General features: G+C 37.3%; 1 protein-coding gene across 1 annotated transcript; it reads right to left on the bottom strand.

The window, feature by feature from the left end:
* Positions 1-3,382: 3,382 nt before the first annotated feature.
* LOC108680186 lies at positions 3,383-14,999 on the bottom strand. The gene is made up of 6 exons (XM_018168959.2): positions 14,582-14,999; positions 10,791-11,455; positions 8,016-8,189; positions 6,946-7,080; positions 5,568-5,781; positions 3,383-3,914 (listed from the first exon to the last, which is right to left on the bottom strand). Exons 1-6 carry the CDS (start codon positions 14,661-14,663, stop codon positions 3,622-3,624), a joined length of 1,563 nt encoding a protein of 520 aa, XP_018024448.2. The 5' UTR covers positions 14,664-14,999; the 3' UTR covers positions 3,383-3,621.
* Between the last annotated feature and the right edge of the window lie 241 nt (positions 15,000-15,240).

Genomic DNA, 15,240 nt, shown 5'->3' with positions numbered 1-15,240 from the left:
AGAGCAGGCGTTGGGCAGGTTTGAGCAGGCGGTGCTCAGTAAGGGCTGCGTGACGGCAGGGCAGAGCACACCTGGGCAGGTACTCAGAAGCTAATTAGCGCTGATACGCGGCTGGCGATATCGTCTCTAAAGCGGACATTTCTGCTCTATCGCTGCTCTGTCGCGTCTCTACTCCGGCTCTGCAGCCGGCGACGGCCTGCGCTCTATTCCCTGCCCTAAATTTTAACTGGGTTGGTCTCTGTAGCGCTATTGCCTGTACTCAACTACATACATACCGTCAATTAAAGCTGATGCCATAGGCCGTCGCTCGCCATTAAAAAAAAGAATTTGGAACTCATCGTATTCATATAGTAGTTCCTTATATGAGAAATACATTGATGATGTTGTTTCGCTTCCTCAATCTGGAATTGATCTGAATTTTGATCTGGATCAAATTATAAGCAGCAACGTCGGGAATATACATTATAGAGTATCGAAAATATCACTAGCCCAATCCTAGCCTTACCATTTATCATTCTCGATCATTGAAACTTACAGAAGGGCTGTCCTCGAACATACGCGGATCACTTCACAAGTTTGAACCTCAGTAAAGTTCGCCAACATGACACCTATCTTTTCTATAGCATTTAATACTGTAACTTGCTTCATATAGCACTTCGTCATCAATACTGCTATGTTCACTGTTAAGTTCATCACAACAACATCCTCAACTTCTTGCATTCACGCTGCTGCTCTTTCTTAAAATTGGTAATTTTAAGAAAGAAAAATTTCTTTCTCGACTTGAACTTATTTATATATTTTTGACCTAATTTTAAAAAGAGTAGAAATACTCTGCACATATATTCTCACCGCATCGTCAATCTTCCAATTCCATTTGCTTCCTTTTGCGAAAGACTGAGTATCTTTATCAAAGCCGGTATAATAGTTGTTATTGCTTGGGTTGCTCCTCCTCCAACAATTACTGCTGTCATGTTGCAGTTGTCATTACAGTTATTATGATTATCATCAAGATTGCGTATATATCAAGATTTACAAAATTATATTAACTAAGGTAATAATAATTTTTCCATCCCCACGTTTCTGCTCATCAGACTGAAAGGAGAGTCCTCGAAGTTCTCTAATCGTTTTCTTTTGAAGAAAAACTTATTGCCCGCAACAAATTTATTGAATGTTGTACAAAAAAAATTTGCAACAACTTTAGCAGCCAGGAAAATGTGCTCCAAGTTGAAACACGAAATTTGATGAGACACGCAAGACTTGCCGGTATATAGACAGCCGAAAAGTAAACTAAATAAAAGTAAGACTTCTTACTTGATTATACGAAACTATCACCAGCTTAGGCTCTGGGTTAATTCGACACGAGATATTACCAGGAAATAGCAGCTGGGTAATAAGCATCAAATTAGCACTTTACCAATTCCTAATCTGACTGATTTACATATCGTGTTTGCTCGATTGGATATACGCGGGCTTAACTAGGATCTCAGCATCTGCATAAATTGACTCTCACGAACTGAACTTATAATTTAGGCGTTCTTCATGCGGGATAATTTGTGCAATGCCTTCGATAGTGACAGCTTCGAATATGTCTCGTCTCACGAATGAAACTGGTATTCAAATCACCTTGCTTTCGCATAAATTATCACGTAAATTACGCCAGACTAATCCTATGGAAATTTGGAATCAGATCAAATTGCACAGCAAATAGGAATCGTTTTCGCTGCATTTTTTTTTTTCGCTGCATCGTTCTGCTGCAAATGAGACTTTTACATCAAGTGTGTGTATGAACAGACGTTAATTAATTGATACTGATTCGAGAGGAGAAATATTAATGAAATCAAAGATAACCAGATTTTTAAATCAATGACCTTCACGAGTAACGACGGATTAAGTTGATGGTTAATAAAAAGCCTAATTTTCATCATTCTGGCTGAGTTATCAGTTTATCTACTACATTAAGAAGAAATGGAAACGTGCTGTAACACCGACAGATTCTGCTCTTGCTCGCAAAGCTTTTGATCAAGTGGCCGAATAATTTCAATGTTGCTGTTCCTAATTTCGGTGCAGAAATCTTTTATAGCAAATTTTATATAAATTCTTTGTTCTTCTATTGCTCATAACATTGAAGTTTTGATTTTTGACAAATGAAAAATGAAATTCCTACATTTATAGATTATATGGAGTTCGAGGTTATATGAAAACAGATACATAAGGTAAAGCAATTGTAATTGAATGTCTTGGATGTAGATTTGAAGGAGTATTAGATGAATATTTCGTCTCGTACAAGAATCCTGTTTTAAAAAACAAAGATCAGTCATTACTAATAAAATTCTACATGCGTGAAATAATACTCTCAAATTATATAACGGTTTTTCATGGTTTTAAAACCATGACTTTTTACTGGTATTAAAACCATGAAACCCCGTTTTATAATTTAATAATCAGAACAACAGTATAGGCTCTTTTGGCTCTAAATGGATTGAATACGGTATAATAAATGACGAGACTGCATGGCAAATTATGTTTGGATGTTTTGAAAAATTCGTTGACACGGTGAAATATCTGGCGGAAAACACCGTTTGCTCCTCCACGAATTCCCTTTTGATGACACCTTTAAATTCACATCCTGAAGCATCAGAATTTCCAGGAAATTCCGTACGAAAATTGTGACATTCACATGTGTTATTGACGAGTACACAGCACTAACAGAGAAAGTAACAGTATACATTGTACAGAAAGCAAGCTTCCTATATGCAGTTTATTGCAGCTTCCCACAAATCATTGTACAAATAGCGCTCAATCACGGACAACATTTGTTATAGTGCAAATGCGCATAAAAATTCCCGATGAGTAGTTTATAAAGGATTTTTCTTTTCTTTCTTTATTGCAAAGAGATGTGAACGTTATTGACTAATAGTGAGTAAATAGGTAACTTGGTCAGAGCGAAAAATATAAATGACCGACAATATATAAAATATAGACCGACAATATATATGAATGACCGACTCACAGCACCTGCATTCGATTTGATCGTTAGATTTAGCCAGGATTAAGAGAGAAGCAAGGAGAAACTAGTTGAGTTATAAATCCGAAACGTGGGTATTTACTCAAAGACCACTTCATAACTTAGCAGTATTATTTATCATCGTGCTCTTAATAGATAAATTCACATTTGTACACAAATTTTTACATCAAACTGACCCCACTGAATACGTAACTCAAAAAATATTTTTTTAAATTGATTTTCTGGTCATGCACATTAACTTGCTGACTTATCGTAGAATCTAATTATTTACTTGTTGACGCCGAGACGCTTAATTTTACGCTTAATCAGTACGAAAAATAAATATTTACACAAAATTTGATATATTGACGGCCGGATAATAAAGATTTTAAGAATAAATTTATTCAGTCCTTCAATATGATTATTGATTGTTCGGTTAATTATATTATTAAGAAGTTCCAACACTTTGAATTCCTCTCTCGTCTAACCCACCAATGATAATATTGAATTGGCTGGTATTTTCACTGAAGTACTCAGCACCAGGTTTACCCGGAGCCCCAAACTCAATGTTAATGGTAAAGCCGATATCTCCATGAAGGATAGCACTGCGTTTAATGTCACGTTGAAGTCGCGGTGCCCTCAACGTGAGTTGGATTATTATCTCCGAGGCGGCGATCACATACTGACCCGCAAATAGATGTTCTTTCTGCGGTAAAATCTGTACCCTGACAATAGCTGCACCGATCCAGGATTTTGCCTTTGAATTTCAAATGCTGGAACCCGAAACAAAATTCCAGGAAGTGTCGGAGCATCAGCGGCAGGGCTGCCAAGACCAGCACGAGGAAGCGACAGATGTACAGCGGAGCCGCGACATCGACGTCGCGAGGATGTAACGCAGCGATTTTGTTGCCTGGAAATATAATGTGTTCACAATTTATCGAAATAAAAGCTTTTGATTCTGGGAGAAGAAATCACGGGTAGAAGCGTATGATTCTGGGAGAAAATTTTGATGCTTGACATATTTGGCTCTAATGAGAATGATCTATCGCGTACTTCTAAATAAAATTGATTGAATAAATTTAGTTTTATGTTTTACATTTTATCGATATTCATTTTCATACCTGCAATAATGCGAAAAGTAAGTGTACAGTTCATTGATGTCTGGTGAGATTTTAGACACGTTAAAAAAGTGGATCACAGTGAGCACTTCGTTTGAATTGAGGTCTGAGTTAAACTGTGCGTTGTTTGAGCTTAGTTGATTGTAACTGTGTCTTCTTTGGTTATAAAAGTTGTCATTTATTCGGAAAAAATTTTCAGTCATCACCAACTTACCGTTTTTCCTCCATATTCTTCAATATAAATATATAATTTTTAACACGCGGTTGCATGAAATAATTTACAGATATTGATTTTTTTAGGCGAATGCTAAACCTGGTTATAATCGAAATAAATGATTTGTACTTTATGCCAAAATTTTTTATCTAGAGAAAGCAGCGTCAAATCGACGGTTTGCAATTTTTAGACCATTTGTCGCCCCCACATTGAGTTTTGGATATCAAACAACGAGGTAGAAAATGTTAACCGTTGCTTCTGGTTCTGCACAGCGCAATTACCGGTAGCTGCTCGTTACGGATTTTTAATTTTTTTTTCAAAGGCCTCAAATGAGTGCAAAACTCGATCAAAGTGTACCATGACAGCAATTCAAGTTTCAAGCTGACATCAAAGTTTGACTTAACTTAAGATTTTCATGGCTAGAATGACATGCCAACGTTCATTTTGAGTGTAGAAGTAACACGCAATGCTGTAATATGTGGACAGAATGTTTATGAACTTATTTTTTGCCCTTGAAACCTTTTGAACTTCGCAAAATTTTCGTCGGCGTTCTTTTCGAACTTGTAGCGCAAGTTTGATCTAAAATTTGTGCCAGTTAATCGATCCTGAGGAGTGAATATGTGTTAACAATTGTAGGTTAATTTCAATATGTCGTATTATGGCAAGTTTACAGGAATGGTTTTTACAGGAATGGCTTTACGAATAGGAAACAGTTTCAATTTTTTACTGTCTGTATATTAAAGAGTTACGATAATTATTATTCTTTATTGGGCCTATGCCTGTGTAACGGCAAAGTACTGCCTTACGTCAATCGTCCTATCCTTCGGATACCGTGGTTTATTTTTACAAGAATTTCATCAATAGATTTATATCACGTCCTCTCACTCTCAACAGGTGAGACCGTAAAACGCTAGATTTATTCGGAATCTCGTTTGTTTTACCATATATTTTGCGCCCTCTTAATTAATTGCTATTTGATATCAGTTAACAACAACATTGGACTAGTTCATTATAAGAAATTTATCATATTTTGCTCGTGCCCGACTAGAAATACTTATTTAGACTCATTTCGCGTGCTTTTCACAGACAAAACCTATACTTCCCACAAATCATAACTATATTGCCACAGCTAAAATTGCTCAAATTTGCTTCAATGTGTGAGAAATCGACAAGTTAACCTTCACATAATAATACTTTAAAAGTAAATGTTTGAGTAGCAGTTTTCGCCCACCTGCAGTGATATATGCGGAGATACTATCAGCCAGCGTATTGTCTGCGTCGCATGTGTAGTTGCCTGAGTCGGAGGGTCGGGCGTCGGCGATGGTGAGACGCGACATGACGCGAGGCTCCGTTTCCATGTGAACGACCACGCCACCGCGCTCCTGGTCGTAGTTGATCATGCGCGAGTTGTGGTACCAGAAAATGTACAGCGGCGCTACGCGACTCTGGAATTCAGGAAAAATATGTATTTTCTTATTTATTTATGAAATTTCGAGTGTCAGGTCTTCGTTGATAAAGTGCGAGTTGTGGTACCAGAAAATGTACAACGGTGCCACGCGACTCCGGAATTCAGGAAAAATAAGCATTTTCTTAAGTTATTTATGAAATTTCGAGTGTCAGGTATTCGTTCATAAAGCGTAATTTGTGGTACTAGAACATGTACAACGGCACCGCGCGACTCTGGAGATCAAGAAAAATAAAATTAGCCTATTCTTTTCATTATTTATGAATTTTTCGAGTTTCAGGTCCCCGTTCATAAAGCGCGATTTGTGGTACCAGAAAATGTACAACGGCACCGCGCGACTCTGTAGATGATAAAACTATGGATTTTCTGTAGATATTTGTACTTTCTTATCAATAACGCTGGTCTAAACTAGAAGTTTTCGTGCAGTTTTGGCAAGAACCCAAATTATTCGGAGCCGTATGAGCAATAACAATGAATTATAGTTCGACGTCTGTTGACTCAGCAATGTTTGTTATAAAGAAAGAGACTCGAAGCTTTAGATAACAAATACAATCATACACCGAGAATTTCAAGGACTCGAAAAAAATCCAGTGTTGACCAGCGTCTCACAAGAAATGACAAAAAATTACTATCCTACACAAGAAAAAACTTCTCAGTACATTCCTGGTGACTTTATACATATCCTGGGGTCTGTCATTTCTTTTAATTGGTAAGGCACACGGAATCAGTTAGAAAATATTTAGGTTGCCTAAAATTTAAATTCTGTTTCGGGCAATTTGTTCCTTGTTTCTGATGTTTACCTTAATTTGCAAACGGTGATGTGTATGAAAGCTTAGTTTATCTGACATCGAAAAACTTCCGTCAGTACTCCATTTTAATGCAATGAATAAGTGTAATCGGTAAATGAGTTAAAAGCTAACACATACTTAAACACTGATATTTGTTATATTAGTTCGAGAATGTTTGCATATATTTAATTAGTATAGTTAGGCAGAAGTTTTTCTTTTATGCAAGTTTTATTGAAGACCAGAGCGCATTTCTCATTAATGACTTTCTTATTAATTTAAAACTCAAAAAAATATCAGTGTACATATAAAATATATTTAATTAACACTAAATGCCTTTTGCGTGTAGAATTACTGACCTGCTCTACGTAACAAGTAAGTGAGATGGTAGTGCCAGAGTCGACATGGTACTCCCCGTTGCCTGGTATCACGGCCTTAGGTTCCACCACCGTCAGGTGCACCAGGTGTGATACCAGACCACCTCCGCTCATGAGCTGTAGTACCATGAATTAGAACATTCAATTAGTAATTTAATTTAGTATAAGCATAGTATATGTATTTAATACAAGTAATGTATCGTGATATTTATTTAAGTATTTAATATATGTATTGTATAAGTATTCAATTTAGTATAATTAAATTTAATATATGAATCCTAAGTTTTATTCTTATCTTAGCTGCACAGTAGAGCGCAAAAGTAGAAAATTTAACACAGCTTTAAATCTCTACAACGCTTTCTGTATGGCATTGCTTATGCACAGAAATTAAAAAACGTAAATGACATTTTCAGCATGTTTACTGCAAGGACTAATAAAGCTTTTTGACAAATTGTTTAGTCAGGCAAGAAAAGAACGAAAATGTTCCTTTTATATACATTGGTGGGTATTATTTTTAGTTAAATGGCCAAAGGCGAATGCGTCATTAGATAGTTGCCATAGCAACGAAAGATTTTACAGTCAAAAGTGGCTTTTATCTTAGTAAGTTAGAAACTAATTTGTGGTGGAATATTTTTGTACGAATAAATAAACTCACGTACTCACAGCAGTGAATGACAGAGAGCGCATTTTCTCGTCGACGAAAACTTGAGGTCACGGACAGACGGACGGACAGATGGACAGACAGACAGACGGACATGCACGAGCACAATAGTGCATTTTTCCATAAATGAGAAAATGCGCTAAAAAGACAAACCACATCTAGGCCTCGTCACTAACATCGAAAAATGAGTGAATCTTAAAGCTGATAATAAAGATATTCCATTAGATTTTCATTGAGACGTTACATTGAATAGATCAACAAGATGAGTTTACTAGTGCATATAATAGTGACTGTTATTATTATGGCAGCAGCACAAATAATAATGACTGCTTATCGGTGCACTGCTTAATGAATTCCTCGATCGTGAATCCCTTGACCAATAAAGACAAACCTGGCATTCGTATGTTCCAGCATCTTGCAGCTTCACGTATTTGATGACCAGCGTCCACTCAGTGCTTCCCTCAGGGTGATGAACGTCGTAGCGCTGCTCTTTAGTGTACGTAACTGTTCCTGACGTCAGAATGTGCCAGTCTCTTCGCCGGACCCACGAGACTTGAGGAATAAACTGAAGGCCAGAGGCGCACAGTTTACACTTACAGAAACCATGGCAACCTGAGAGGAATCTACACTGAGAGAAATGGGATGGTCTGGATGACCCACTTTGATGAGTCAACCGCATCCGAATATCGATGCACTTTTTCGACTCACTTGCCCCATTTGTGGGTCATACTGACCCATTAAATTCCAGGCATGACTCACTTGTGACGTCAAATCTCTTATGACGCCACCCGTAGCATGGATACGTAGTTAGCATCTGGGCGTCAGAGTGATTTAACGCCCCAAGTGAGTCATGCTTGAAATTTAATGGGTCAGTATGACCCACAAATGGGACAAGTGAATCAAAAAAGTGCATTGATTTTCGGACGCGGTTGACTCATTAAAGTGGGTCATCCAGACCCACCCATTTCTCTCAGTGTAGATAACTTATCATCTGTGATGAAAAGTAATTAAATTCCTACATTTATTCATTGTATGTATAAATGGAGGAATTATTCGAGCTTGCATACTGAATATCATTTGTGTGTTGAATTGAGTGACGCCAGTCATTCGACTAGAGCAAGCTTTTAATTATTGTATATTGCGCGGAAAAATTATACTCCTGCGATCTCACCCGCTGGGAGGAAAAGTTAAACACAAACTAATATATCAATCATTGAAGCCTGAAAATATCGATTCGCTGTTTACTCAAAATTGCACAAATTAAAATTTTAATTGAATAACCTCAGTTGAAACCGATTTCAGAGTCCTGTCTTAACTACAGATTGTGCAAAATGCCCTTGGTCTCGAGGTGATCAAGCAAAACACTGAATAGAGTATCCGGATTTTCAAGTTAAGTTACATGGATTTGAGCGATATGACGCTCTGCTAATCCATCGGTTGAAAACTTAGTTGTTTATCCCGGTAGTAAGAACCACTTATTATTCACAACGCAATCAGATAAATTTTGCTTTTGTCTGACCTAAGCTAAAAGTGGCCAATTCGATGTTCATTTAACTGTTCAATTCGGAAGAGGTGTATGAGACTCATCAAGGTTAATAAAAGTGTTATGCTTGGCGGTTTTTATGTGCCATTATGTGCTTCCTCGTCTTTAATGAACCGAAAAACAGTGTGTGTTTTATGGGTCATTAGCATTAGCATTGTAGCTTGATTTGCACGTGGCCCGGACATCGTTTCAGCGGTTTTTAATATTGTGATATGTTTTAGTTATGGTTCGGTGCAGACATTAAAACTGAGTTAACGCATTGATATGTTATTTCAATTGCGTTCCGAATAGCTAGATCCTCGATGTAATCTGGATCGTGACCTGGTCGTGTGTTAGTATTGTGAAGTGTTCTTGCCTTTGCCTAATGTTGATTTCAACAGTGTTTCTGAGTGTCGATTTGATCTTGACATGAGCCGAGTATCGAACAAAGACGTATTTTCAGTAAATCTCCATCGCGATCAGCCTGTAGTTTGGTGTGTGTTGTATTTTTGTATTATCTTTATCATCCCTTAGGCAGCAGCTCGGTATTTTACATATCTCGATCATGCCAGACAACGGATCTGTCTGCGATGCATTTCAGTATTATTCTGATCGCGGCCTGAACAGCAGTCCGGCGTTTGATTGGTTGTTACACTTGGCGAGCTTGCAGACTGAATTAGTATGCATAGGTCAGCCGACTCCATCAGCAGAGTTGTTTCTGGTACGAACTGTTCGTCATGAATAGCAATATTGGTGAAATTGACGTGGAAAATGGCAGGTTCACGTGTTCATCGAAGTGCTGGTCACTGTTTTAGTGCAGGGATAACGGGGAGGGCTGAAGCTACATGTCGTGAACGGATTGTGATCGATTGAACACGATAAGTGCCCTAGCTTGTTCATTCCCCAGTATTAATTATATTTAGAGCATTTCGATAGAACTTTGTAATTTACGAAATTCCATTAGTGACAAAACAGAAACGACGCTAAATGGATGCGACAATATTGACCATGGATTTTATTCTCTTAGTCAAAGAGGCATTTTTACTGAGTTTATTCAATAAATTCTGAACAATTTATGTTCAATGCACTGACGTCAGTCACTCAGCACTTAATTGATCCATGCGCTGTTGAATATTAAACGTACCTGGCTTGAACAGGTTTTCTATTTTATGAAAATACACTAAATGAAAGTGCTTGTATAGCGTTACACAACGAACACTGCAGATGGTATTCATGGTTCGTATGAAGGTAAAGTGTTGTATATTTCGTTATATCAATGTTAGCATTAGAATTAAATTGGCTCCAATGGAGTTTTTTTCACATTACGGAAAAATATCATTCCATATTAACAATATATTGCAAGTTGCATATAATTCAAAATTATGCAGGCGGAGATCGCAATGACACCGCAAGGCTCTGTTTTTTCAGCCAGTTTTAACTGAAGTCGATCATTTATGGTCTTCACTAGGTGTTGACAAATGTTACCTGTACATTTCATTCAGTGATATAGATTGCATTATATTTGCCCATCGTCATTGAGTTATACCATCCAATGGAGGTGAGTAAACCTTGTATCTTACTCACCCTCTGTCACTGAAATATTTCTATATCGGCAGGATTGGGTAAAGAATATATTGTTCTTACCTTTCTGTCGCTGGAATGTTTGGTCCTGCAAGGCAAAAATACGGACTGTCCGAGCTGTGCAGTCACGTTGCTGATGAAACTATTGTTGAAAAATACGGCGGGCAGCGGTGTGGTCGTGGTCATGCCACGCAGATGAGGAGGGAGAGAAGGGATTATTTTTGACGGCATCAAAGACTCTATTGAAGGAGTTGTTGTTTTTACGGAGACTTCGACGTTGGTAATGGCTGCTTCAGCTACGGGTAAGGCCTTTGGCGTAGGAGCTTTGTGATGATCTTCTCCATTCTGCTTCATGTCAAAATCAACAAATAATCCATGGACTCTGTAAAATTTTTTGCCCTTACTTTTATCTCGCTTGAATCTCTTTGCTTTGCGCCATGACTGCGGGCGCTGCGATCGGATAGGAAAAATATTTAAATTTCCTGTGACAGCAACTGCTGTAGAAACTTGCGTCGTGCTCGCTAGCCTCTGGAGACCCGTCGAAATAAACTTGCCCAGCTTTGGCAAACTCGTCACAATTTCCTTGTCGAGGGCACTTATCCCGTGTGCATCTGAACTTCTTAGCTCTTCAAGGTGATATGTGGAGATGGAAGCTGCCATGTCAGCAGATTTAGGATCACGTGGAGCGTGAGGTGCCGGTCTCAAGGCAACGTTGGCGTTTCCGGCAACTGCAACACAAAACAAACCAGCGTCACAGTTTCGGTGCAAGAAAGCCAAGCAACATGCGCATCCCTGCGGCAAATAGTATCAGGTTCGGGAACAATTTAGCAGCCGGGTGTCCGTCCTCGCTTCACAAAGTTCATAGTTTAAACATTTTTGCTCCTTGGCTGATGAAACAAAAAAAGCGAAAGAACAGTTTATTTCTCGGCCATCGTACATGATGACAGACTCGAACTAGGAATTCGGAACGTGAACAATTTAATATTCTCAAATCTGATTAACTTGATTCGAAATAAACTTTAAAATGGCTGAAAAACTGCGGAGAAAAATCTGGCTACCTGTAAATTAGTAAATTTGTTGTGGGAGGTTCGTGATTAGCCAGTCTAAAAATGAGAGCAATTGTTTTAAAATGGAACTAAATCACCACGTGACAATCGAGAAGCCTTGTACTGAGTTCACTATTACGTAATACCGCAGTCAGAAGCGATAACTTATTCTCGCTTTCCGCACGTGTGTTTCACAAATATTTGTAATTGCATTAAAAATCTAAGCTTCTTTCTATTTCGGCTCCACGAGCAAACATTAAGCGAAGTGATATGTTCGAAACAAATATAGCACCCTAAATAATTAGCACACTACACTTGAATAATTACTTGATACGACATTTCTCAGATAGGCTGCCAATACTTAAATTTAAAATCTTGGCATGAGAGCAGATTTCGTAAAAATATCACATATGAATTTGATGTTCTTTCAACTAATTAATGAGTTCTTATCGAATGTATTAGTTTTTTCGTATATACTAACATTTATTCTTTAAATAATAGGAGGGGAGGAGAATTTTATTTATAATGAGCTCTTCACGATTGAGAACGAGAAGATGCGCTTGAAGATAAATGCCTATTTTCTCGCTATTGGTCGAACTCTAATACGTTTATTTTTAGTCGTATATTAACGAATGCATCTTTGGGAATGAGTGAAGACGCATCAACCTGAAATAAAACCTTACGTGTCAGCCCATATAAACAAAACTATAAATAGAACTCAAAAATCTTGTGAAGTTGAGCACCAATCTCGGCTGTTTGATTAGCATAAATGGGCTGCCTCGAATTTCCAAGAGCCACTAAAATTTACCTTGTAAACCGCGACTCGCTTGAAATGTTTTTATTACGAAGCTCTGAATGCATAAATTGCAGTTACGTTGAGTTGAATGCATGAAATACGCCTACGGTATTCTGAATAGTTAGTTTACGGCTGCCAGGCTCCGAATAATTTAAACAGAGATTTGAAATTAGTAAATTAGGTTTTGATTCAATCAATGCGCAAAAATAATATCAAATAAGTAATGCACAAAAATAACATCAAATAAGTTTGCAGTCGCACTCGGCTTTACCTTATAGCATGTTTGAAAATTTCCTGATGATTTGAGCGCTACTCTAGTATAGATAACTTTGGAATAATAGTTGAGTATCATTTCAAGTTATTCCAGAACACATAGATGAAAGTTCATTGTTGAAATAAATACAAACTAATCAACTTCTTCAATTTAAACTTGAAATCCACGCAGATAGCAACTGTTTTAGTTGCGATATATTTATTTAAAAAAAACAAAGTCAACCCGATACCGGAATATCAAGCTCTTATACCTACTATTTTCTTTTAATTGCAGTTTTATGGCATCTGGGGAAAATTCATGACCAAGTTTATGAAGCGTGATATTGTTGCGCGAAGTTCAATTATGACAGCAGAAATATTTATGCTTCAGAAAACGTCTTGTAAGGTCGATCAAAATGAACATTTATGGATTTTCTTGTGAAATCTATTAGATGAACAAACACTGAATGGCTGGGATAAATTAAGACAATTCATAAAAAATCCAATCTCGTTTGTGGAAACTAAAGTTTTTATTCAGTTATGGATTGTATTGATTTGCCAATAGAATAAGTGCATGCAAGTTATGTTGAATGCAAGTGAGTTTCGGTGAGTGATGAAGTCGTGAATACAATATTCATGATCAAAATATTAATTTAGTGATCTTCAATTATATCAGTCCGCGAAATTAATAATGAAGTAGAGATAATTATTCGCATGTTCCAAAGCAGAAAGAATGAAAATAAGTAGCGGTAGTCATGCGTTCCAGAGAGTAATCCTTGCATAATCTCTAGGAAATGTATCAATAATAATAATAAACCGTTTTATCCTTCATTGACACAAATATTTCTAATTATGCGAATTGTAAAAGAATTTTAGTTAGAATTCAATTGCATAACATGATTTTAAATTCAAACTCGCTCAGTTGGAAATTTTGTCTCGTGTAATTACCAATTTGAAGAATGAATATTAAGTGATACTTCGAATCCATTTTATATCTCCCAATGAGTTGCGGCCTTACTAATTCGAATTTTCAGTCTCACAATACGATTTTTTCTCCTAACGTAGTATATTGATGCAGGAAGTAATGCGACTACTTTTTCGCGAGGCTTCGAAAGAATTTAAAATAATTCCCTGGACAAGGACGAGAATTAATCGGCACTTTGTGATGCAGGCGATAAATATTCAACTCTCAATGAGAGGAAAGTGGCAGGAGAGCTTCTATATTTGGGCAAAAATGAATTAAAAAATAAACTTGTTTCGCGCCTCCGATATATATAGGAGATGGAAATTTTTGTAGAAGTGCCCTAGTCTTGTTTGAATATGATTTATAAGTGAATTTCTAGATGGGTTGTCAATTTGCTCATAAACCGTCACAAATTTTCTTATTAGTCTGGTTGACAAAATTCAATGGTGAAGGATACGGTGCCGTTCAATTTCGTGAAACGAAGATGTTAAATTAGTTTATTTGTAACATAAAAATTGAAAGAGGATCGGTGAAGCTGAGAAAGGGGAACTATATGAATTAAATAAACATAATCGAGCATTTCGATGAAATAATAGTTCTACCACTTTTTCGGCTCAATTACAGAAAAATGAAGCATTAAGAAAAATATTATATATATGGTTAATTTCATGTCGTTGCAAAGATATCATTTAGGATGTTGCTCACAAGCGTTTATGGTTTCCACTACTGGAGAAAAAAATTTTGCTTGGATTGGATTTTTCCCCGTTGAAGATATTCGACATAGGATATTGCTCACCTGCGCTCATGAAGCGTGAAGATGTGGACTGAACCCCACAGAGCAGCGGTAGAAGTAGCAATGTCCAGTAGATGGCCCTCATCTCTGTAAGTGCCAGTGCTGAGTGGGCCCTTAAATTCACCCGCGAGAAAGTGCACGGAGTTGGCCAATATACACACAAATAGGCGCGCCTGTAATCCAATGAGACTCTTCAGTCCGCCAAACAATCGCTGCTTCTTGCGTTACCTCGATGCAAACGCTCACTCGCGACTCTCGGACCAAATTGAACGTGCGTCTTTTTGACCTGAAGTTTATTTCAGTGCACTTATGTGTGGTTTCTGTATAAACTTTCAGAGATACACACGACGCATTAACATGAGTTGAAGCAACAATTGCACGGTTTGCAAAGAAACAGAGTTCATACAAATTTAAATGTTCAGGAGGTCTATTGCCTTCCTCAGTAGACGCTAATCTCATTACGGTCCAGCATAAGTTTCAACCTCGAAGAACGGTGAGCTCTAAGAAAACGATAAGGTTCGATAATTTTATAACTAGTTCGATTTCTTGGATGTAATGCTGAAGTAACAACGTTTCTATTAGCGATTAAATCTGCACAATAAAAATTGCTAAATGAAAACAAACATGAAGCACTCACGTGGTTATATTAAATAAATGTCTGA

This window comes from Hyalella azteca, unplaced genomic scaffold (genome assembly GCF_000764305.2).
Source record: "Hyalella azteca isolate HAZT.00-mixed unplaced genomic scaffold, Hazt_2.0.2 contig14467, whole genome shotgun sequence".
In the NCBI taxonomy this organism is placed as follows: domain Eukaryota; kingdom Metazoa; phylum Arthropoda; class Malacostraca; order Amphipoda; family Hyalellidae; genus Hyalella; species Hyalella azteca.
This window is presented reverse-complemented; position numbering and strand designations above follow the sequence as displayed.